This window comes from Mizuhopecten yessoensis, unplaced genomic scaffold (genome assembly GCF_002113885.1).
Source record: "Mizuhopecten yessoensis strain PY_sf001 unplaced genomic scaffold, ASM211388v2 scaffold6719, whole genome shotgun sequence".
NCBI lineage: Eukaryota > Metazoa > Mollusca > Bivalvia > Pectinida > Pectinidae > Mizuhopecten > Mizuhopecten yessoensis.
Window position 1 is genome coordinate 2,113,550 of NW_018406690.1, and position 26,367 is coordinate 2,139,916.

General features: G+C 33.8%; 1 protein-coding gene across 2 annotated transcripts in view; it reads right to left on the bottom strand.

Moving 5' to 3' along the window:
* Positions 1-516: 516 nt before the first annotated feature.
* LOC110452547 (receptor-type tyrosine-protein phosphatase epsilon-like) overlaps positions 517-26,367 on the bottom strand; it is a 31,502-nt gene continuing 5,651 nt past the window's right edge. For both annotated transcript variants that reach the window (XM_021501152.1, XM_021501153.1), the window contains 24 exons: positions 25,668-25,763; positions 23,707-23,793; positions 22,347-22,439; positions 19,205-19,300; positions 18,542-18,637; positions 18,058-18,153; positions 17,795-17,912; positions 15,211-15,338; positions 13,685-13,860; positions 12,382-12,469; positions 11,070-11,146; positions 10,475-10,511; positions 10,082-10,179; positions 9,650-9,778; positions 9,215-9,360; positions 8,224-8,359; positions 7,657-7,806; positions 7,466-7,565; positions 7,198-7,271; positions 6,964-7,089; positions 6,049-6,165; positions 5,532-5,689; positions 4,396-4,531; positions 517-3,752 (listed from right to left, as the gene is read on the bottom strand). In XM_021501152.1, coding sequence (XP_021356827.1) covers positions 3,684-3,752; positions 4,396-4,531; positions 5,532-5,689; positions 6,049-6,165; positions 6,964-7,089; positions 7,198-7,271; positions 7,466-7,565; positions 7,657-7,806; positions 8,224-8,359; positions 9,215-9,360; positions 9,650-9,778; positions 10,082-10,179; positions 10,475-10,511; positions 11,070-11,146; positions 12,382-12,469; positions 13,685-13,860; positions 15,211-15,338; positions 17,795-17,912; positions 18,058-18,153; positions 18,542-18,637; positions 19,205-19,300; positions 22,347-22,439; positions 23,707-23,793; positions 25,668-25,763 — 2,627 coding nt within the window. In that variant the 3' untranslated portion in view covers positions 517-3,683. The remainder of the gene's footprint in view (positions 3,753-4,395; positions 4,532-5,531; positions 5,690-6,048; positions 6,166-6,963; positions 7,090-7,197; positions 7,272-7,465; positions 7,566-7,656; positions 7,807-8,223; positions 8,360-9,214; positions 9,361-9,649; positions 9,779-10,081; positions 10,180-10,474; positions 10,512-11,069; positions 11,147-12,381; positions 12,470-13,684; positions 13,861-15,210; positions 15,339-17,794; positions 17,913-18,057; positions 18,154-18,541; positions 18,638-19,204; positions 19,301-22,346; positions 22,440-23,706; positions 23,794-25,667; positions 25,764-26,367) is intronic.

Genomic DNA, 26,367 nt, shown 5'->3' on the forward strand with positions numbered 1-26,367 from the left:
CACAATCGATGTCTCAAGTCCATATGGAGGGCCTCATACACAAACATTACTCCTTTAAACTGATAAAGTGTTTATGTAAGTGCAGGCGTTTGTGTATATGTAAGCGTTTGTGTGAATGTAAGTGTTTTTGTTATTGTAAGTGTTTGTGTTAGTGTAGGTGTTTGTGCGAATGTAAGTGTTTGTGTAACTGTAAGTGTTTGTATGAATGTAAGTGTTTGTATGAATGTAAGTGTTTGTATGAATGTAAGTGTTTGTGTTATTGTTAGTGTTTGTATGAATGAAAGTGTTTGTGTTAGTGTAAGTGTTTGTGTTAGTGTAAGTGTTTGTATGAATGTAAGTGTTTGTGTTAGTGTAAGTGTTTGTGTTAGTGTAAGTGTTTGTATGAATGTAAGTGTTTGTGTTATTGTTAGTGTTTGTATGAATGAAAGGGTTTGTGTTAGTGTAAGTGTTTGTGTTAGTGTAAGTGTTTGTGTTAGTGTAAGTGTTTATTAATGTAAGTGTTTGTGCAAATGTAAGTGTTTGTGTTAGTGTAAGTGTTTGTGTTAATGTAAGTTTTTGTGATAATGTAAGTGTTTGTGTAAATTATTAGTGCAGTTATAGATTAATTGATTTACCACAGACAAATATTGGGATGCTACATGTATGTATTTACCTTATTGGTGGTTTTAAATTGAATAAGTCACATGATATATACAAAATTTAGACAGTGCTATTCGGTTAACAAGAAACTAAAATGTTAGTTTGACAAAAAATGGTAATGCACCATTTTATTTAATTCTAACTAAAAGAAATAATTGATAAATATGTATATGAAAATTAATAGTTAAGATAAACTGTTTAGGAAATATTAAAACTCACAGCTCTTCTTTAATTAAATTCGAATAATAATATTGTATTTGTGGTCGCATCTTTCTATACATTTTCATTTATTTTTTCTAAATAAACATACTCGATACATAATAGTCTTTGTAGTGTAAGCGAAAAACGAAATGTAACATTATGTAACACTTCTGCCATTTGTACAAATGAGGAGCAATTATTTTGTTTCACAGCTTTTATCAATGACATAAGTATGAATTAAGTGTCAGTTAGTGGGTTTTGATAGTTTGTGTGACAGATCTTAATATCTAAGAGGTCAATCCTACCGTTATTTAACGGGAAAATTAAGGAGAACATGATAACAAGGAATTTAGCTCTTTCGGATTTTAAAAGATAGAAACAAAGTTATCCCAGGGACTTGCATGTTGTAATGATCTTAAGGTATTTTTCCGATACTTTTTCTTTTCCCCTTTGTACAAAATACCTCTATTGAGAGAGTGTGTATACTGAGTTCCGTGAGTTCGAAAATTGTCTATTAATATTTATCTTATTCGGATCTACCAATATATTTATTGTCATAATATATTGTAGAGAAATAGGTTATTGAAATCATACATAATATTGAAAGTAACTCCGATTTTTGATAAGGTTTTGATTAGTGACAAAGAAGACATTTGCGATTATGCATGTGCTGTTTATACGCCCATTAAACTGTTTTAGTCTAATGTAGTATTTATAGTTATGAATTAAATATGATTAACAATACGATATATATATAAATATATATATTTATAAAGAGAAATATATCATTGTACAACTTCTATTTATATCATTGTACAACTTATATATATAAGCTGTGGTATTAAATGTATAACTCGATAGTGTATGGTTTTTAGTGGTCAATGTCAATGTAAAGAGCATCATTATCATGTTTAATTTGATTGTACAACTGACAGACATTGCTTTATGATAAAATAATATCAAGAAGATGATATGAAATAAATTAAATAACAAAATCATAGTGCTTTAAATACATAATGATTTGGTCCAATGCATCGTCATTTGATGCACTCAAGACGATGAGGGCAGTAGCATTATTTGTTTGAGTTACATGTCCAAATTGGTTAATGAATGTTATATTGAATCAATATTTTCATTTTCTTTCGTGTTTGATATTCGCCAAAGACAACAGAGAATATAACTTGTATTCAACAAGGCATATCCTTAAAGTTTACGCTTGTTCCGTAACTGTTGTATATGAAACAGCAAACAAAACAAAATAAAGGCATATGTAAAACACATATCAAAAATATATAATTTTGTATAAACTTTAAACAAATGTGAACAACAACATAACTTAATAATTAATAAGAGCGTCATATAACACGGTAATTGTCAAAAAGCTATGCTTACTGAGACTGCCACACGGTTTGATCTCGAGTGCTGACGAAACTGAACCACAGCAGTGTTTTATGCAATGTTTACTGGACATACTCGCCCAGAGATGAAATTCGTATCAGCTAATATTTGTTTTTACAAATCGTGTAGTATAACTGTTGTGGTGCTAAAATTGTGATGCTCTTGTCATATGCATCCTTTCTGATTGCCATGCATGGTCAGAACTTGACACTGGTAATTACAAGAAAAATACAACGCAACTGTATGTGTATTAGTTAATAAACAACGCTGACTAAGTATGACTTAGATTTCGAAGGGTGTCTGGGGTAGAAAGTTTTAAAATGAAAATTTCTAACAACATGCAGGAGAAGAAATTATTTACATCGCTATAGATAGGAGAACCTCAATTTACATTTAGTTTTCAAAATCTTTCTGCTACCGGAACACATTTTTTTTAAACATAGATATTTGCTGTCATTATAAATCCTTCCTTTTTAGAAGACAAAGGTTAACTACATCATCCCAAATCAACTATCAAATCTATGTAGTGTGAATAACAATGAAACCAGCGTTTGATGTAATAAACCTTTAACATATCAACATACATTAAAGTATATGTACTTTTAGCAAGGAGCCACGGTGGCCGAGTGGTTCAGACGTTAGACTGTCTACGATCACTAGCCAATCACCACTGGAGGTCGTAGGTTTAAGGCATATGTGGGGCAGTGGCCAGGTCCTGTCCGTAGGTCGGTGTTTTTTCTTCAGATACGGCGGTTCTCCCCCACTTACAAACCCTGGATCGTCCTTAATTGATCAACGTTGTTAATAGGACATACACCATACACAAACACTAAACAAAACAAGTTGTAGTGAAAACAATAAGGCTTACATGTAAAATGTTCAACCGTATCACAAAAAATATTTGAATAGATATATGTTTTTCAGTGTAAAAAACTTGATATAATTAGTTTAAAGCACTTTCCCTCTAAGGTTATTATTATACTATTTTTGTTTTCAATACGCATAAAACCAGACATTGAATAATATCTGCAATCTATTCAGCTGGTTTTATATTTATAATTTTACTCCTCATGTAGAGTGTAAATAGGTAATCATTACTATAATGTAGTCTAATTGTTAACAAATAGTACGTCTCTATGATGCAATGCGTTGCGCTTTGGTGTCATATGTTATCGTCTCACAAAATACAGGCGTTACGAGGAAGATTTTCAAAATCCTGGAAAGTATTTGAATATGTTGTTTCTGTTTTCAAACATTCCTGTTGTAGGAGGGACGTCTTTCTATCGACAATCACATCCTGTTATTATACGAAGTTCACTTCCACAAAAACGATCGAATTAAGTTTCATGAAAGTAACTATCGAAATTTGGAAATCACATGCATCTCAATCCAGATAGTTAGCTGTCAGCCTTCAAAAGACGCAAGGATTCCCATTTCACACGCCTTTAGTTGATGTAGATGTTGGTTGAGTCCAGATACTGCCCGATGAAGTTGTAACAGTACTGGTACTGCTCCTGAAATATATGAAAGACATTCTCATCAGCACTGACTCGCATTTGTATAATAATTTACAAACTAACTTTGTCTGTTGTTTTGAAAAAAGTAAGTCGCACCCTATGTATCGTTGAACAACTCTTCGAAACGCACAGTGTTCTATCGCAAACATACCGTGTTCTATCCTTGAATAACTATCAAATAATACATGTATCTATTTTATAACAAGATGAACGGCACTCGAATAGATAGCAATGTAATTTATTATAAGTATTTGAGTTGATCATGGAAAATCAAGAATGAATCGTGTAATTTGTATTATTAATAGTCACAATTTCAACATTGATTTAACTAAAGAGGTTGTTAACGTAGAACATATTTAGAGCATGAAACTGATAAAGTTATTCCTAGCTTATTCACCAACTATACATGCAACTATATACATGTGTACCAACGATGAATGTATTGATTCAACTGAACAGGTTTCGGGACCAAAAAGGGTCTAATGTTGCGCTACACTGACCCTCGACCCTCATGAACGTTAAAACATCTGTTTGCATGTGTTTCTACGGCAAAAAAAAAACTTCTATAAAATGACGTTGCGTCTACGCTATTTCGTTTGATTAGATGCTATTTCCTATACTCCATCATCAGAATACTTACAATGTGTCTGAGAGCTTGTGGGCGTCGGACTTGTATTTGTCTAGACGTTTGAAATATGTCCACTTCATCATCCATCTTCATTTGATCCCGGACGTTTGATATACAACAGAATAGTCCACTCTGTGTGCATCCGTCCCTAAGTAATTAAAACGGCCATGTGTATAAAATGTCGACTACTATAAACGACTAAACTAAAATAGCTAAAACTGTTAGCGCAGGCTAACTGATAAGGATTCATGCCATCTCAGTTAGTTGTGTTGTTTTGTCTTTTCTTGGTATTTAATATCAGTCATAATAAACTCGATTCTGCTTTATGTAAATTGATATTAAGTTGTGTAACATATGAAATAAAATACACTTTTCTCGTTAGCTTTTAAGAAGGCAATTCAAAATCATGTTATATTTAGTTTATTAAATGGTTGACTCTGAAGTCCCTGAGGTTAGACATAGCCTTGTAGTTGGAATATATTCTGGCAGAGATTACATGAAGCACTCGTTTAATGACAACTTATCTGTTGTAGCTGATAGTGATCAAATTGTAAGATGTTCATAGACACAGATCCCATTTCATTGTATTTTACATATGTTTCGGAACAATTAGGATATACAAATTTCATTCATCATTGCCACTGATGAGATGAGGCCTAAATGTACGAAATGACCATATGATGCAGAAAAATATCTACTTTTTTAGGCTTCGGTTTGTACAAACATACTTTTTGATATGTGCTTCATTTCTTTGTATTTCTTGTGATTATTTAAAAGAAATTAAGTGATATTTCGCGAAATTCGTAAAAAGAGTATATACATTTACGGACGAAGGGAGTGATAACGTGCACTAGTCATTTAAAGTTACTTTATACACACTGATACAACCAGTGGAGAAAGAGAGAGTTGGACGAATATAGCCAGTAAAGAGAGCTTATTACTATAACATATATCACGGCAGAAATACAGTCACATCTACACGGCTGAATATCATGTTGTTTTTTACAACTGACGTGTCGAGTTCATCGGTTGATATATTGTAGAGCGACATTAAAGTGGAAGAGGTCTTTCAATAAACATGAACAAAACACAGTTAATTGATGAATAGTGATCGCCTCATTTTTTCCTTTATCAGAATGTAAACTTACTGACACATGACGACCACAGGTCTTGTGTTGTCTGACCGTCGACGACTGTCCAGCTGCTCAAGCAAGAGGAGAAGGGACGAGTTGGAGGGGGGCAGCAAAGAATCCGATGACCACTCCTTCATAGTGAAGATCCGTATTGTCATGTCAGTACTGGAGCTCTGTAACTCGAAAAAATATAACAATAGTAAATTATTACAATTTAAAATAAAGAATATTAACGCCGTAGTTTATATATTCATGTATCCCTTTAAAATATTAAGCCCTTTGCTTTATATAAATGTATAGCATTAATATATAATGTATTGACGCACAATACAGATATATATTGTTGCTAACAACGCCGGGATCGGTGTCATTGTCACGTGTTTTTTTTATCCCATCACGCGTAATGTGAGATCATATCTTGAACAAAACCCTGCAAGGCAAATATAACAATACATGTTCATCTTGTTGTCTAAACATTTGTTTTGTCTTGACTAGATATGTTAGATTGCATTATGAAATATGCTCTATATACCTTGCTTGTTATGTTATAGTCAGCAACATCGACGTCGGGAATGACTTCTAATGCGTTCTGCTTTTTAACATATACCTCATGGGCTCCATTTGTTTCGCTCTCTTCTCGAAGCCAGTGCTGTAGAAAGAACAAACTGAATTGATTAACATCAATACATTCTGTATTATTCAGTTATGAATAAAAGTCTATGAGAACTATTAAAATTCCTATACAAAGGTAATGTTAATGATATTTTGGTCCAACTGTAAATATATATATCACGTCCTCACTTGCTGGGTTCCACGACGTTATGTTTAAGTCTTAAGTGTAACAGCTAACTTTTCAAGGATCTGGAAATGGATAAACTATTTGATGGTATTAACGATTCCTTCCTTATGTGTCGCATTGAATGATGGAGGATTCCTTATGCAGTGATCGTCAGACTTATATCAGAAAAACGTTAATAAAAAATATTCGTTTGAAAATTTACGAATGAAGTCAAGTGTGACAATTCACTTGTCAAAGTTGATAATTTTACATTTACCCTTTGTAAAATTTATTCAAAACATTAACTGTAAGAAAATCCCTAAAAGTTTGCTATCATATTTTTTTTTTTTACTGTACCATGAACATAAATATCTGAAAAAAGGTATCTGTATTATCACGAGAAAATGTCTAATACTGAAAATTCCTATTTATGTCTGCAATGAGAAATAATCAGTATCAATATACCATACATGATATAATCAATGAGGTTTTGGAGTTTAAGAGTTTCGGTATACACGTCTTTGGTTGGGTAGTCGGATTCATGTTTTGTGTTAAGATCTTAAGTACCTTTCGGTATGAGCATATACTGTAAGATCATGGCAGGAAACATGTGGTCACCTATTCTGCCAAAGACATGTATAACTAAAACTGTTGAAATTTTCTTCTCACCTCTTTAGGGGTACCTAGGACAACGATGTTCTCACAGTTGTAGTCAATCACCATCGTCCACAAGTCATCAACCGTGCCCTCTAACGGAAACTGTGTCATAAGGTACCCTGATTTCGACCTGTGTGACTAAAATGAAATTGAATGAATAGTTAATGAGCGCTTCACAATAACAAAAGCGGAAAATGTCGTAGCAAGTCAGTAAACAAAATATAAAATCTGTTATCAATGGCTTACCCGTAGCATAACAGCATTGATGTAGTCATTCCTGCCGCCCACCTGTGACCGCAGGTAAGCTCGATACATGTCAACTAAACAACAAAGAGTAAAGGCAACATGTCAATTTGAATCGTAACAAAAGATATACAAAAAGTAACTAAAACGGTTTCAAACATGTTACTATTAAAAAGCTTTGCTGATATTCACAAAATATTATTTTGAAATGCACATATATAAAAAAAAACACATAACGTATAGTACTATTGTGATATTTAACTATACATACCTGCTTTAATAGACATTGTTCTGTTTTTGCTCTTGTTTTCTTTCATCATTCCAGCTCTGTAGCAACTTGAATCATATTTGGGAAGGAGTGTCTGTAAATTCTTTAAAAAAAGTTAGAAAAATGTATTGCAATCTCATTGATCATTTATATAGAAACACTATTTTAATTTCCGAATCTTGAAAAGCACTCACTTCAAATTCTTTTCGTAGCTTTGTTTGGTTTGTTGGTTTTCCGGGCGGAAGCGTTTTTCTCAAAGTTACAGGAAAGTCAGTATCGGAAATCAGAGTATCCGTTAGATCGTGTGTCTCGACAAGCAACTCGTGAATAGCGATATACTGTTCCTGGAAAGTGAATAAACAAGTATGTCATATTAGTACAGGAATGGTAACAAATTGTATACCATTTACGTTTATCTCTACGACATATTGGATAAACCTGCTAGGAAACGGTAAACAATTGTGGTTCCCCACCAGTGTGTGATACCTTCGACGTGATTTCGTTGGTCAATATTTTATTAATGACGTCGATCGGAGATAAGGAATGTCTTTTTTTTTAAACATGTGTTTTGGTTCATTTCACAATTTGAAAATAAACAAACTCGGGTTTTATACATAAGATAATTAATGGTCATCCGTTGGGGAACGTATATGTAAGAAATAACATATGTAAATCAAAGCCTCCTTTTGGATTTTTGTTATAACTAAAGGAGTTACTTTTTATTTTACCAGAAAACTATCTGTCTACATTTATTCTCTTACATGAGTCTGAACCATATTCATTCGGTCCTCCCGCATCTTTCTTATATAACGGGGAATATCCACTTGTCCAGATTTCTTTTCCTCCTTTGAAAGAGCATCTAAACCTATGAAGGTTCCCGTCCTCCCGATTCCAGCACTGAGATAAAGAAAATAATAGTAGAAGTCAGTGATATTTTGTTACAAAATGTGATAAATATCTTCGCTTAGGTTGAACATATTTTATTGTTAGTCAGAATTCGAAAATGCGATCGGATATACTGTCCCATATTAAACGAATACATAACATAAAAAGTATAATTAACTGTTGATGTATTTAGAATAGGAAGTCTAAAAATCCAGATGCTGTCAAGATTGTCCGACTGATCTTGCCATTTAAATGTATCTAGCATTTATAATCAATGTTTACTGGCTTTGTAACAAGGTTCAAAGCATATGTATTTGCGTAAAAAAAGTGGACTCATCTGACCTCATAAAAAAAGTATTGGTGAAACTAAAAGACAATCGTAACGACATCCGGCCAGACAATTTTGGCGGAAGTATTAAAAAAAACATAGAAACGACAAAACTGAAACCATTAAAAAGCTTTAGAAATATCATAAGAATGATAAAATAAGGAACGTCAAATCGTACCAAACAATTTCCTTTTTTAAACACAGGGAAAATCTTTTTCTTCATTCGAGCCAAAAGAACAGAAATATCAATAGAATTGAGGATGAGACACCATCTGAATACCTAATACTGTCTTTAAATAAACCGACCTGAGTTGTTCTAATATAACACCACACCAACCCCACACCCCAACCAAATCAAACTATGGAAAGAACATAAACTTCTACTTTTATAAGGATCGTTTTCCTTTTGAATTGTTTTTTTATGACAAAACGAGTGCCTATGAAAGCTGTCTTTTGTTTTTTTGAAAATGTATTATGTCACTACTTATACCGGCTACGGAAATCGTAAAGGTGACCTACGCCTGTTGTAATAGCAATACCTGCAGTGTACAACCATCTGCCCAGTAAGATGTGTCCTATACGATGTCACACGGCGGTGGAAAAGGACGAGATCAAGAGTGTCCGGAGTTCCGTGGTCTGGCCACGTCGTAAAGTGGAACTGGTGAACCTGACGCTCATCTTTTGTCTACAAAAATATAATATTATTCTTAGCGAAAATATACACCATTTACTACTTTTCTCAATTCGTTCGCCATAAGTCGAAGTTCTACCAAACTCTTTTTACAAACAGAAACAGTTTGCCCTAATAGGATTCCTCGGAAATACACAAATCATTCAAATAATACCAGTACAACTCGAGCAGTGACACGTGTATACTACGTATATATGAGCAATTTCCATCGGTTATTCCTCCCGTTAACACACCTACATTTGATAAAAACTACTGAATACTTCAATGGTTATATTTCTTTTACCTTTTTGTGTGTCACTGAAATCTCTCGTAGTACATAAAAAGCATACGACCTCTCTCGATCGAGACTGATGTTGAAATGCTTCGTTGATAAAGATTTACCTTCGTCAGGCCAGTATTGGTGACATTTGACCTAAAATGTCGTAAAATTCAAAATATGCAAACACCATATAAATTAAGCAAAATAATCTATACAAATGTACCAATATGAAAGCAGATATACATTAGCTGTAAGACTGATTTCATATATCATAGTCCAAAAACAATGATTAGTAAACCAGGTAATTCTTTTTCAATCTATAAACCATTTCACGTACAGTATTTGTAATGGGTAAGAGTAAAGTAGATTTGCAACTGATATAGCATACTAATTAATATTTTATATATTTATATATATATATATAGTGTATATTACAAAAAAAAACTATATCATTACATTGCCGCCCTCGATAAGGTTTGTAACCATGACGATTTTTCCAGTGTTCAGTTGCCAAACCATCCTCCAAAAGTCGTCCACCGTATTTGGCTTTGGCCCTAGAATGTAAAATTCCAAGATTGGCACCACGAAACATACTATGTTGCCTATTGTAAGTCACGTTCTTGTATACAATAACGTGAATACGAGTAGGTGTGAGAGTCCGTTTTTATAGCGACGGGGCTGTTTCAAAGCTAAGCAAAGTATTTCATAATCAAAATATCATTACAAAAAGGCACAATTTTATTTACAATATAGTCTGCATTCGAATGGCAGTACATTGAACCCACTTGAATAAGAAAACAAAAATTGACATTTTTGCTGGTTCAAGAGAAGAAACTTTGTTAGCATTACCTTGACATGCGACATAAGCTTGGCAGGCGTCGATACTCTATCATTTGAAATGGGAAAAAAAGAAACATATTTGTGATTGACTGTGTATCATTTAGAGTTTTCCAAGTAATATCGAAGCACGTTAGAGATGCATGACATATTTCCAAATGTCTATGAAATCAGTAATAAAAGAGATACCAAAAGTTTATTTAAATACCTTCACTACATCATATGCAATAAATTCAACTACATTATCAACAGTCAATAGCAGGTCAATGAAGGTACAGTATTCATTGTATTTCTATGACAATCCTATATTGTACATGTATCACATCACAGCCGCCGTTCAGCAACATCGCTACTTATACTGCGTGTCCGTTGAACAGGTTAATCTTTTTTTTGGAATTGTCGTGAAAGAATCCATCAATTACATTTTAGCATTTGGTACGAAAGACATAAATTTTATTCGAAGAAACCAAAATTGTGGTATTTCTGGACAAAAAAAGTGGTGTTTCTTTCTAAGACAAACATAAACACAGGCTTACTTCCTAAATGTCTTATACATAAGGCCCTACATGATACTTTATACGATTTCGAAAATACGTAATTGACTTACGTCAATGTAATTGGCGTTAATGTAGGTCGAGTCAGGATCATTCGCAATCTTATCCAGTATGACACGGGAATGGTCATCTGAAATAAAGGACCGTTGCTCCTTAACCACTGTAATTAGCTGTGAGAAGTTTAACTTAAAGGATATGCTATCTGTCTGGTAGCTACATGTAGTAGGCATATTCAGCATACCAACATCTATGCTGTAGTTTACAAATCGTTTAGAAATGCTTGTTGAACAGCCGGAAAGAAAGTGGTGTAAAGCTTTGGAATTTAAATCGACGTCACCATCCTGACAATGCATCTAAAACTGGGTTCAACTTTATGCGTTCAAAGGTTCATTATACAGTTTCCTTATTACATTAGGGGAACAGGTTGGATAAGAAATTGCATTTGCCGAAAAGGAGACTTTTGGACGTAATACTACTTTTTCATATAGTAAAAAACCTCTGTAAATGTTTCACAAACAATTATGGCAGATTTTGATGTTAATATTGTATAATTAGCGATAAAAACATAATCAATACTTTTCTCAAAACTGACATACCATAGTATTGTTGAGTTACCAAAGTTACAATGTACTGAGGACAACTATGAAAGTGGGATGCTCGTGCACCCCTTGCTGTGCCCTTGGTTTAAACATGTACTAAGTGCGCGAGTCAGATGTTTTAGACGAGGACACACGGCCGTTTTTACTTAACCGCCACCTCCTCATAACCATAGCATCATTAGTAGAGAGGTATTGCATCATATCTAAAACAATTTACTCTCGTTATCTCTATTCTTATAGCCGAGATGTATTTCGGCAAATACACTCATCGACAACCATTATTTAGGCTACTGATGGAATCCATATCCGTTCTATTCAAAAGCAAACATTATTTTCGGGGATATGTAGTATTATTTAACAAATCATTTTGAAAAACCTTAGAGACTGCTCATCATGATCGATCGGTTAATCTCCTTGTAATGTTTATGTATATAATGTAAATACTATTTGACGAGGCAGAGTTTTGTGTTGTTTGAAAAACGACAGAAGAAACAAGATTACATGTTTTGTTCCCATTATTTCACACACATAACAGTCTATATAAATATATTTGTTGTGTAACAGAACAGATGGTTTTGTAACTAAGATTTTGACAGGAAATTATTAAATTAATAGAAAAGAAATATTTAGATCACAAAAGATAATGGGCACCATTTTAAAGGTGAACTTTTATATTATTCCCTTTACATACTTAAACATCCCCTTGTATTGTTTGTTTTTAAAAAAAAACTGCTGTTTCTTTAGTATTTCCAATATAATTACTTACAAGGAAATGTTGTTTTGAATCTGTTCTTTGGTTTATTGGATGCTTTAGCACCTACTAGGTGAGGATGTACTGCTCCCCAGGGTAACTCCTGTATATAATATAAAAACACAATGTATTACTTTCTATTTTTTAAAGTTAAAATTAAACATACAATGCATGATAAAAAAACTGAGAAAAGATTAGTATAGTATGCATATATGAGTTATTCTCTGAAGAATTAGCAGATTGAAATGCAAAATAAAAGTCTAACTTAAATATTTACTTCCTGGTCCTTATATCTAAACCACGCTCAGCATTGGGCGTGACAAGTATTTGTTATGTTCGGCAGACAAAATTCTAATAATCTGATCATTGTCGGCAAGCACTATTATATTTATTGCTTGAAAAAAAAGACGCCTTTGCCTGATAACTAAGGCAACTATTTAATATGATGTCCATTTCTTCGAAAGGGGTAACGATGCATGTATCACAATATATGAACCTGCCTCGTTTTTATTAGATTTCGAAACTATAAAAGAATGTATATGAACACGATTGTACTGCAGGCTCTGACAGCTGCTCGACCAACACATTAGAAACTTGCTTCTACCATTATAGTACAATGCAATCCGAAAAGATAACGAATTGTGGCATTTAATGATCCATGAGTGCAATAAATAAAATGTTGGTTTTATTCCGCCTTGAACAACCTTTCCTCATAGATTGAATACTGAATGCTGACAGATAAACTTATAACACAGGATTGGAAATGAAAAAAACAGACACTTACCCTTCCATACCACTCAATAGTACTCATTTTAGTTTTTGCTTTGTTCAGAGATCGCCATATTGTCAAAGATTTGAATTTGAATAACGGTTTTATATACACTCCACCTTAATCTTGTTATTTCCTTGTACTAATGTACATCACAATGTAACTTATTGCAGCATATTTATGTTACTACTAAGCAGTAGCGACATGTTTATTACGTTGTAAAAAAGTGAGTATATTACCAGACGATCACGTAACCTTTTGCAGAAATAAAAGCGTTCTGACGAATAATGAGACTCAACAATGGTCTTGGTGACGGCACTGTATCAGCTTCATAAAATATCATGATAGAAGCATTTTGGAATTAAAAAATATCGCAAATATGAGTTCAAATGTTAAATTTAATTTTACAATTTTGTTAGGATATTCTTCATGAAGATTTGATTTTCTATTTACTTTCTGCGTCTTTTATTTTTTATCAACCATATCAAATAAATGCAAATTACATGTAGTTCTTATCCAATTTTCTTTAAAATAAGAGTCGCACCATACCTTGAATTCCTTCTTAAATTCTTCTTCTTCATTTTCCATCTTTTTTGGTATCATTGCACGGATGTCATCAATAGAGACACCGCCCGAGGTGTCCATATTGCTATATACCACTTCTTCGTCCTTCTTACCGACATCACAGACGTTGATGTATTCGATCGCTTTATCATTTGTCACAGCTATAAAGAGTTGAAACAAGAATGAAACAAACTATTCAAAAAGAAAGGAAGTTTTTCAAAATGATATGAAAATGCAAATGAATAATGATGTACAAAGCTGCTAGATTTTATTTATTTTTAAAGCCAATTAGGATTATTAATACATTCTGCACTATATGGATCGACTGTTATATGTAGTTGCCCTAGCGTTTGGTGGTTGGATATTAAGTTTATCTAATTCTAGTAATTTGATGTTCAAGTTGTTTGAAGGCAGGACGTTTCCGAGTGCATATTTTTTTTTATTTTTTTTTATATATACACAATTTGAAAAGTAACTTATCAGAGATACATAAACATAAAAGCCAGCCACCAGGAGTTTGGAGATCTTTTGTTTCAAAGCATTGATGTAATGTTTGAAAAAGATAGCTTCCTTTGGAAAATGCATTATGTGTGTTGCCGAACTGGTTTTTCACCATGTGCACATGCATACTTATTTGTTCAACCAGAAAATAAATATAGAAAGAACAGGGATTTTGTAATAATGGGATTAATTAACAAAAAAATGGCCATGTTCAAATTGAAAAAGATTAAACAAATTATCAAATACCTGACATATTGATAAGATAAGGTAGGCAAAGTAATATCCAACAGAAGCTGAAATATAAACCTCGTGTATTGTTTTTGCAGTTTCATATTAATATAATATAATTAATTAAGTCGTTCTGTTTTTCTCTCTTTTTTTAAACTTGTCGCTTTCAACCTTTGCAATATGTAAGAGTTACATTGCACTCACTGTCATGTTTAAAAAACAGTAACCTTGTTAGTAAATATTATTTAGAAAAAAAATATTGTGATGTTTGTGTCACATGGTTTGTGTTCACATGCTTAGTTTAAAAATAATGTTCTATTTTTTATCATTTAGTGACATATACTTATATTGAAAGTAGAAATACGGACGTGAAATCTGAGATGATTTTCTATGAATAAGCTAGTTATATTGTGCATGTTATCAAGTACATGTACAAAATTGATAAGATTGTCTATGAACTAGCTGGTACTTTTTTGCATGTTTGCGTACTGAAAACCATCCCTATTATGTAAACGAACGAAATGCATAAAGCGTACCACGGACTTTATATAAAAAAGGGGGTAATTGCTTTTGACTTTTTTCTACTCATTCGACTTATTGCACTCACAAAAGTGTTGAAATAAATCCGGATATTTCCATTTGATCTACATATTCCAGGCAAAACTTAAACAGGTTGATTTTTTTTTCAAGAAATTATATACTGTTTGGGTATACAAACAAAGTGCACCAATGTTAATATTTCTTGTCTGTTGACACCTATTCCATTAATATATAATACCCACACATTGCAGGCTTCGATGTCTCATGGCTTTTGCGCCCTGATTTAGCAAGAGGCAGGGATGACGTATTCTCTAAGTCATCATCGTACTCTGCATGTTGGTATGTCTTCTCTTTTGTTGGCAATTTTCTTCTGAAAAAAGGAATATTTGTCGTAAAAGTTTCAGCAACGCTGTAAGTTGTTGTCCTGATCAATGCACCAAGCATTAAAACAGGTTTATATATTTTTACATTAAGAGAATTGATCCCTGTTATGTTACTATATGTTTTTATACTGTGTAACTATATACTTGTACGATGTAATTGTGATATATGACACTATAATAAACAAAATTGACTTGACTTGACTTGTATGTATGTACGCACCAAGTATTAAAACAGTATATTTCATATTATGTTTTTAAATATAATCTTAAAGTATGTATAAATGTGTGTCCATTTAAATGTATGCATGTATGTATGTGTGTATGTATGTATGTATGTATATATGTGTGCATTTTTTTAGTATGCTTCCCTATTCTAGCTTCATCTTCAAGCTTATCTTTCCTTCTTTATTTTTCCTTAATTTAGAAATGGGGTTTTCGGTGTTTGTTAAACGACCTTAATCGACAAATGTAAAATTACAACACAGGTAAACATAGCCACTTTGTACCTGGACCGTAGTTTTCCCCGCCCAGGGCACTTACGTAACTCGCCAAGGTTGAAAACCAGTTGAAGGGGAACTTTAGGTTAAAACGAATGCAAATAACAAATACTAAACGCCCAGTTGTGTTTTCATAACGGTATACGGTATCACTTATCAGCTCTACCCGTTAGGCACAGGCCAGGTAAAATGCCGGTCACTCATCAAATTGTTATTTACCTGTTCTGTTACCTAGCTATAGGAGCCAAATCCATTATTGACAGTCTAACGGTCACTGTAATACTGTGTTACATGCATTGTAAAATTGTACATAATCTTAATTATTGCGATGAGAAATTACAATAATAAATACAGTTTACATTATTGCATACGAGCCTTCCGTATTTTTTTCATTTCGTAATATTGATCAAAAAATTGTACAAAATCGCACAGTTGTACAGAGAGAAGCGCACAACGGGGCGAACGATTGTTAAATCGCCCAGTTGTGCGCACCATTTGTGGACGATGTGCGGACGGTGTGTGACCGATGTATGCATACACGGTATTTTGGTGCGTTGTGCGGTCACACAACTGTATGTATATGTGTGTGTGTGTGTGTGTGTGTGTGTGTGTGGGGGGGTGGGTGTTCGTGTAGGTGTGTGTGCGTGTGTGTTCGTGTAGGTGTGCTTGCGTGTATGTATTGTAATTTGTATGTGTGTGTGAGTGAGTGTGTACATGTGCATACTGCATACATTTGTACAGAACATGCCCGTATTTTGACTTCTTCATCAGTCTGAACCCCCCTCAATTTATCTCTCTTGTCATCCTCTCTCCCTCTCACTTTCACTGTCTCTCATGTTAGTGTACCAGACCCTCTTTAGGTGTACAGGTATGTCTGCGTGTCTGTCGGTCAGACAAAATATCTGTTTCTTCGTTTGGAAAAAAAATATCTATAAAGTGTTAAATAAAATAAATAAAATAATTGTATTTCATGTCATTAACACAATTGCTGAAAATTGTATTTTCTCTGAATGACAAAAACTCAGAAAAGTTATTAAAGTAACCCCTATTCCTATTTTCAATGAAAAAAATATTAATGTTTTAGCCGTTTTTGGATCAACAGAAACTATATTTCTCTTCTTAAAACAGTCACAAAAATGGGGGTCGGTAGGCTTCCTTTTTGTATCGTTATTTTGAGTTATTTTTCACTTTTTTCGGGGTCAAAATCAACAAATATTAATTGTCTACTTTGTTGCATGTTGTTTTCATCATACTAAACATTATAAAGTTGTACAGTAAGAATAAACTGGATACAATTAACGATGGCGACACAATGACGATTTAAGTGATCAATCTAGTGTCAGAAAATGTGTTAGCTTGGCCTTCATGAAGCACAGGACATACAAACGTTTAAAATGGCCGCTGAATAGGTAATTCTTAAAACAAAATGTGAAAAAAGTACAAACGACAGGTATCTAGTTTTATGTGACATTTTTCAGGTGCGTGTTTGCTTTTAAAATTTACAATTATTTGTAAAAAAAAATATTACAAAAACCTGTTAAACGAGATCAAAACGAGACTTGAACGCGATTTAAACCTCAGAAGAGTACATCCTTAATATATTGATTTCACTTTGACGACGAGTTGGCTTTAAATAACACACTGACCACGTGGATCGTATGTATTCTCTGAACTTTAAATCAAAGACACCACATACTATTTTATTTCAATCGCTTACCTCGTTCTTTACCTACAACTTGACCACCATAGACGGTTTACTACTTATAAAGGTTACTAGTGACATCCCTACTTCCCTCACAATGTTTAGTCGTCGTAGTTGATACATACATGTCGAATACTGACGGACGAACTCACAGTCAGTTATCGGGGAATTTTACTACGAACGTCGTTCATGATAAAATTATTATTGAGATGATTATCGTGAATACCACATGATTAATACCAACCTTCTGATGACTATGATGACCACTATTATTACGAAAGCAATGACGACAACCACTCCAACTACTGCCCCTGCATATGTTCCGACCTGGCTTTCGGATGTTCCTGGCAAAGCCTCCGTTTCTACCAATAGTTATAAAGATATATACATAAAACGCGCAGGGGGAAAATGTTCACTTCGTCTTAATCAACTATCAGCAATATTACATCTTGTCTTATATGATGAATAACCGATGTTTCAGCTAATGCAAAACAAATTCTGTCTTACCAATGCACTGTCCGTCTTGCATGCTACAGATGTTGTTTTTACAGTTGGTTGGGCACACTTGACTGCAGAAATTACCGTGAAATCCTGCATCACATTCTGTGAAATATAAGATGTAATGAAGGACACTTAGCTTATACTTGTCATAGTTCTAACTTTAAAAATAACACTGGACAAAAACAACTAAGTAATTACTAGCCAGAAACAAAAGGATGATGTGTTAAAAATACTACATTAAAAGACGGACCTTGTCTCAACTGCATTATGAGGGTCTGAATGAATCGCAGAACTTAATATAAGCAATAACGTATACTCCCACAAGGTCATCTAAGCGTCACGATAAAACACAAGTTTCATATACAAATTAATTATTTATTATTTACCTTTGTGTATTAGCAACAGTAAACTTGCTGGAATTAAGTATGTCTCAGGACGTGCGACTCGGTCATTGTTTTATATTGTCTTAGTGTTATTGTCTTAAATGTACCTGAACACTGTCCATTGCTTATGTTGCACATTCTGTTAAAACAGTTCTCCGAACAGGACTGATTACAAAAACTCTGATGATATCCGGGGTCACATTCTGCAAAAACAAAAACAATATAACACGTACCATTTAATCACTCACTTGAGTTAAGCTATATTAATACAAACTGTATTTATTACAAATCCAGTGTTTTAGATAGTTAGATGATATCTTACTAATCAAAACAAATACAATAACAAGTCTTAGCAAAGGCAACCAATGACATACATGATCGAATTTCGATAAAACAAATCGCCCGGTATAACTGAGGAATTTATCTTAAGGAAATAAGACGCGGCCACTGCCATCTTGAATTTACAAACATCCCCAACAATACCAACAAGAAATCATGAAAATATGAAATAGTTTCTATCCTAAATGCTTCTTAATATTGCCTAAATCCATCTTAAGATGGGGTCATCTCCTTTCTGATAACAGATCGTTTTAGTATGTTGTTTGTAAATAAGGCGTCATATATCTTCAATTGCATATTCATTTGTTTGCTTGAATGTAAATTGTTGTAAAGATAGTTAGAAAAATATTTTAACCCCATCCTCAATATGAGCGACTCAAAGCAATAGCGTAATATATATTTGGCGGATAAATCCGGTTTAATCCACAGACCTGTGCATTCCCCGCTCAGTTGTCCACATGTGTCATTCTTACAATTAGACGGGCAGGTCTTATTACAAGTATCTCCATAGTTTCCAGGTGAACAATCTACAACATAACATATTGTATTTATACAAAGAAATAGCTATGATCACACACGGTGCATGTAATATTGGACATTTTTTGTAGGATTTTTGCTTTAGAAACATTCTAACATACCAATACACTTTGAATCATGACTAAACACAATGATTTTACATAATATGCTATACTGATCTTATGCCAATCAGCCATTTTCATTTTTATTTCATGAAAAACAAATCATCAGCGGAAACAAAACACTTCTCTGAAGTTCCAATTGATTTGTCGATCGATACTTCAGCCCATTTTATTTGACGATAGAACTGATTGTTTTGACGTTCTAATTGCGTTGTTACTATCATTTTGTTAAGATTACTGAATAAAGAGACTGTCTTTAATGGGGCATCCGGAAAGTAAATGACGACTGTAGCTCAGTAGCGATAATTATGTGTGTTATATAATTCTGTCAATAGGAAACATATATCGTGACGAACAAGATCGGTATAATCGGCCATACGAGTGAGCTATAAATGGTATTCGAAGGGAAACCATAAGATTTCAATTCATTTTAATCATTGCACAAATATTGCTACATTGAAAAAGTACGTGATTTAGCAGCTAAATACTTAACGCCAGGTTCCAATGACATTACGTTTGATACAAAGGTAGAGCTTAGGTTTTAATTGGTAACTAAATGAAAGTCTGCCGCTTGCTGATATTTTCTGGTAAGATTTCCAAATAAAAACGATATCAATAGTGAATCAAATAGTGTATGTAGCAACAATGTACCGAAACAATCACATATTCTGCCATAGTTTCATCTAACCTTAAAAATGAAAATTTACGGAGTGAATTGAAAGAACCGATTGATTGGACAATACTTAAATAATATTCTTCTTAGCTTGCTAATAAACAAAAATCACGAGCATAGCCCTCCTATTTTTGGAGATACATTCTTTTAAATACTTTTACATATTTGACCCCTGTGACATTTAAAGAAAATCAACGACATTCATTTGAGAAAACAAGAGGCCCATAGGCCTTAACGGTCCCACGAGTTATGTAAAAAATGATGTTATCGATGTTGTCAAATGAAAAAAAAAAAATTGTAACAAAGGTAACCTGAACAACATGTAATGCAAAAGTAGTGTGAAAGATCTGGGTAGTATATGTACTATGTACAAATAGTGGTTCTGTCAGTTAGATGGTAAAGCACCTTAAGGCCCTTCCATCTATCAAGAGTATTTGATTCTACCATATTTGGATCTTGAAAAAAGGACTTTTGAAATTTTAGTCAATTTGACCCTTTTTGGCTCCGCCCCTCAGGCTCCTGGGGGCTGGGGACCATATCATTCATAATTATACTATAGTAAAGTTTACCCCCTCCCCAGGGGGAAACGTGAGACCCCAGGGTCATGGAATTCACAATTTTGTTAAAGCACCTTAAGACCCTTCCATCTATGAAGAGTATTCGAGTCTACCATATCTCGGTGTTGTGAAGAAGATTTTTGAAATTTCAGTCAATTCGACCCTTTTTGGCCCCAATCATCAGCCCCTGGGGGTCAGTCAGGGGTGATTTGTGCATACCATCAAACTGTTATCCAATACTGATAATGCTAACCAAGTTTGAATTACTTCCAATCGAAATTAAACAAATGTTGGTTCAAAATGTGATTTCCTTTTTACATACTGATTAATCATTCATATTTGAATAACTGCTTAATATGGAGGTTTTAGCAATCAATGTCTTCATTTTTTATTGGAAATTATATAAGTTTGCTAATAATTAACGTGTATTATGTTGGAATAAATAACGAGAAAATGTTGGGAAAGTAATTAACGAAGGCCGCTTGTAGCCCGAGTTGAATATTTTTCAACATTTTCTAACTTGAGTGATATATTCAGCCATACAATATAAACATAATGTTGATTTTATCTATTTTACCACGTGAAACGTTACGAAAGCCTTATTCGTGACTACGGCAGTGTCCATACGTCTTTGACAAGATAAAGGATCCAGACAATCTAATCACTTCCATAAGGCTGTTATCTTGCATGCGCTGACAATTGTCATGGAATGTCTATATGTCTTCAATTCACTACCAGCTGTGCGGTTTTATCATTCCTGACCTTGTTGGCAGTTGTCAATTTAACCTGGGTGTATTAGGAAATAAACACTGACGTCATGTTTTATGCAAGATGTTGCAATACCTTATCTGCGTGGTGTTTTCTAGTAATCACTAACGATCTGATAATTAATCTGGATAAATACATTTAAGGATTAAAAGTACGAAATCTGCACGTACCATGCAATTTGCTAGCCGACAACACATTACTGCTCGCAACGACCAAAACTTTTGGGGAAAATCAATTTGATGTTTTGTATGCTTATGCTAGCAAATGGAAACTTAACGATAACCATTCAAAAAGCTCGGTATTGTATTAGTTTAGAGACAACAGCTCTCCCTGGCAATTTGCAATACATTCGCGGGGATACACTTTGTTCATTGAACGATTTATGTCTGACTGGCACTTGACCAAATGGAGCAAGAAGCTGAATACGAGAAATTCTCTTCAGAGATACTCTCGTATTTTAACAACAAAAGGTCCTGTCCAGTTGCTACTTTGAGTTTAAAATTAGGACAATTCACATTGGACCCTGTTTATTTCCTGAAATTATAAAGTATTTGGGAAGATACTGAAGTTGTCTGTAAACTATGCGCAAGGAAATGTAATGATATTGTAACACATTTTATAATAGAATGCCCAGCACTTTATAAAAGTAGAGATGTCACTTTAGAGAAAACTGTTGACTGTATCAATAAGTGCTCATATGTTCACTTTTTGTTCATGGAAGGGACTGCTGTAGTCAATTTTCTTCTCGAAGATCGGACTTCAGTGACTTTACAGGATAACGAATTGGGGGAACTAATGTTGCCACAAATATCAAGCTGCTCTTGATAAAATATGAACTTTGCTATATGAATTTTCTCTTAATTTTCTCTTATTGTTGTAAATGTTGAAATTTGTTTAAATGATATAAAGAATGGCTGTCTATCTGTCTACTACTTACGGCCACAATGTCCTGACGTTTTGTCACATTTGTCAGTGCTACAGCCAACAGGACATGGTGTACACACTGGTCCGTAGAATCCATCCTTGCAGTCTGAAAAATAAGACAAAAAGAGGACCAAACAATCAGGTTTGAACAATGCAAAATCGGACATTTAAACCGACTCGAGCAGCAAATATCGTGTATTAAGATAATCTTTAACTCGACTATTACATTAAGCAGACGGAGCTTTGGAAATATTGAAATATACACAAGTCCTTCAACATTGTTAGCATTGTTTTAAATGTATTATTATGTTACACAGCACGATTCGGTGATGTATCATGCAGCTGGTATTACTGATTGTGTAAGAGTTCGACATTATAAGTTGTGTACATTGTTTGTTAAAATATACCGTGTAGTGTTGGAATCAACCTAAACTTGCTAACCTAGTGCACTGGTTTTAACAAGCAACATTAACTCCAGTGCACTAGTTTGTGTTCTTGTGTTTACTATCAAGTGAATTGGAGTTCAGCCTCTTGTTCATTGGAGTTCACGACCTTGTACAAGCTACATGTAACTGCGATACACAAAGTCACTCACTATATTATAATGCGTCTTATTTTAATCAGTACATACACTATAAATTGATTGTATGGTTTTTTTTTTTATTTCCCGTATGGTATGGATCATTGCCAGTTGCAGTATTCTACTATATTCATGACATATCTTGATATATTCAGACCCTTAGCTAATATATATAAAAACTTTTTTCTCCACAAAATGGGCGCGGGTTGGACCTGACCGGTAGATCTGTCAATAACAAGGAATTCACTATATATATGAAAAATGTAGATGTTTCGAAAGTGTCCAATATAATGATATGTTATAATTTGTACTAAACACATGTACATAAAAACAGGATGATTGTTATATTACATGACCAAGGAATGTCAAGAGATGTACTTTTGTTTTCAATTGTAATTGAATGTTAGTGAAATATTGAATGCGATTTATCTAACTTAACAGTATGATATATTTGTACCTGCATTTCTTTTTATGTTTAAGTAACAAATCAGAGATGATTAGCACGTATACTTATGCCGATGTCTCGTATTTAACATTGTGGGAACAATCACCTTGCAAGTGCATAATCATAATTTTAGTATTGCAACCATACAAAATAAAATATAATGCAAGGGATTCAAAACAAGATGTACTCCCAATATGGTACATATTGACATCAATGAATAGAGAGGGAACATCGGTGTTACGTGTGATTCACAGTAATTACGTTCAACTTGTAATGTTGACCATCTTGAATAAAGATGATTAGGAAATTGATTTATATCATATTCTCAAAATAATAGTATATAGTTACCTGTACACTGGCCAGATGAACAGATACTGTCTATACAGTTAGCTGGACATGTACAGAAATCGCCTACAAATCCAGTTACGCAGCCGTCTGTAATGTACGAGTGCAATGATCACAATCAAACTGAACCTTTACCTGTTCACATTGAAAAGACTGTTTGCCATTAATAATAACTAAACCATACGTTATTTTAATGCAGAAGACCCAAACACAACTGCAGTTCCTAAATTGATTGTATTATAACGTATTTCTACTCAGTGGAATCACAATGAGTCTGTCACACAAACCGAACATTTCCTAAAATAACTGTTTTAAAAACTTTAACCATATCTCTTTATATATACAGTTATGACCGTTATTTCCTCTACTCAATACCTAGAGGAATACACCCAACAAAACCATTTACATTAAATAATTCAAATATTTTTACAATTTATCGTCGATTTTTTTTTTTTTATGAATAGTCAATGTGTTAAGTTTAGTAACACTTCATACAACAATGAACTGAGTTAATTGCGAAATATCATCAGACTCTTTCATGACCATGAGTGTAGGATAGGGAAATTCCACCCGAGGGTTTACAAAATTTGTAAATCCCGAGGGTGGAATTTCCCTATCCTACACCCTTGGGCATGAAAGAGAATTTTTCTCTCATTCCAACTACCAGAATAAGCTTAGAAACTTTGACAATGCGTTTGGACTAGCTACCATTTTGAAAATATCAAGTTTTCCTCTGAGCTTTGTAGACGAAAACGAATCCGTAGCCAGATTAAGCATACCCCATATTAGCAAACATTGTTTGCGCAGAAAAATCCATCACATCTTTCTAACGTATACGGTAAATATATTGTAAAGGGTTTGAATTTCATCACATCGCCTTTCCGCATTGCCGCATCAGAGACTTCCAAATTCGTGAAGTCACGTCATTTGTTGAGCCATTGTGACGTCACATCACGTGAAATGGGGTGTGAGATAGATATTTCTTACACACCTTTCTTACCCTGGACAGCTCTATCTTACACACAGGGAAATGAGAGAAAAAGGTTTTCTATGTAACAAAAAATAAGAATTCGTTATGTATTTTGATAATGCACCTAATAAAAATGTTAGTGGCATATAATCACACGTGCAAAATGTGTTATCTATATGTTGAAGTTCACGAATTCTTTTCCTTGTCAACATTTTTGCAGTGTTTATTTTGAAAAGTACATTTGTATAATTTTGCCCCCAGTCACATAGACATACAAACATTTCCGTGAAATCTGTCCTAGATTTGTGTGACGTACACTAACACAGAAAACCCCGAAGCTGGATTATACAAGCAGACGTGGTATGTACAAGCAGACGTGGTATGCATCAATGGTGTGATTTTCATAATAAAAAATTGTCGTAAGTTTATATTTCTATTTATCTTTAAGTTCAGCATTTTAAAACATATGGATTATTATGATTTTATTCCAGTGAAACGGAAAAAAAGTAGAGAGGGAAGACAAACATGTTGCATCAAATACGGATACGTTGTTTTTACGTTCAATCCATGTCATCCATCCTACAATCCCTGAACAATCATCTGTGGTAAAGATTTTCAAAGAGACAAAGTAATATTGTTGTTTAGCCTTTCGGAAAAGGACCTGCATATGAAATGAACATATTACTTTAAATCTTCGATAATATTATAACGTTCATATATCCACCCCCCATCCTGATACAATGTACTAAACGGATTATGTTACATGTAAGCACCTGATCCTGTACATGTGCACTTACACACACCCTCTCCGAGATCAAGGAAGCGGGATTGATAAGATAGTGTTAACTAACAAGGAATTACAATCAAAATGCACAGAGTAATGTATGACATGTTAGTTATAAACATTATTATAAAAATTCCAGCAGGTTGAATTGATAATTTCTCTTTAAAAAAAACCAGTATTAATGTTTGATGACATGAATTTCCGGCTTACCTGTACACTGACCGTTGACCATGTTACAAACTTTGTTTTTACAATTAACAGAACAGGTCTGGTTACAGAAACTACCGTAGGATCCATCATCACATTCTGAAAAAAATATGAAGAATTATCAAATCTCATATAGACGATATTTATCACGAAACAATACATTTTTCTGAATAATAATTCCCCTATAGATTACGCTAAATCACGCTTCCCAGTTGACAATCATGAGACCCTGAATTGCTCAACTGTTAATCGTCTTTGATCTTCACAGTTAGTTAACGGACGTGTTTCTTACATAGCTAAATAACATCACTCTACACATAATGCCATTATGGAGGTATGTTGGAAGATCGTATTACTGTATCATTACGTAACAAAAATCGAAGCAAAGACTTGTCAACTTGACATTATCTGTAGCAATACTCCACTCATTTATCTAGGTTTGCATAACTTATTAGATTGATGTACTACCGATACAATCAAATACACATTAGAATCACAATGTGCAGTACTCACTCTTCATTCTTCGTCGTATAATAACAAATGCAAACACTCACGTGTCATAAATTAACATTTTATGCAACAACGATTTGTTTTTATTCAGTTCAGATCATCGATGTGGTACTGTATTGATCATGTGTCTGTGTGTGTGTGTTTTCGGAGGGGGGGGGGGGGGTAAACTGAAATCGGCTTGTCCGTCTGTCCA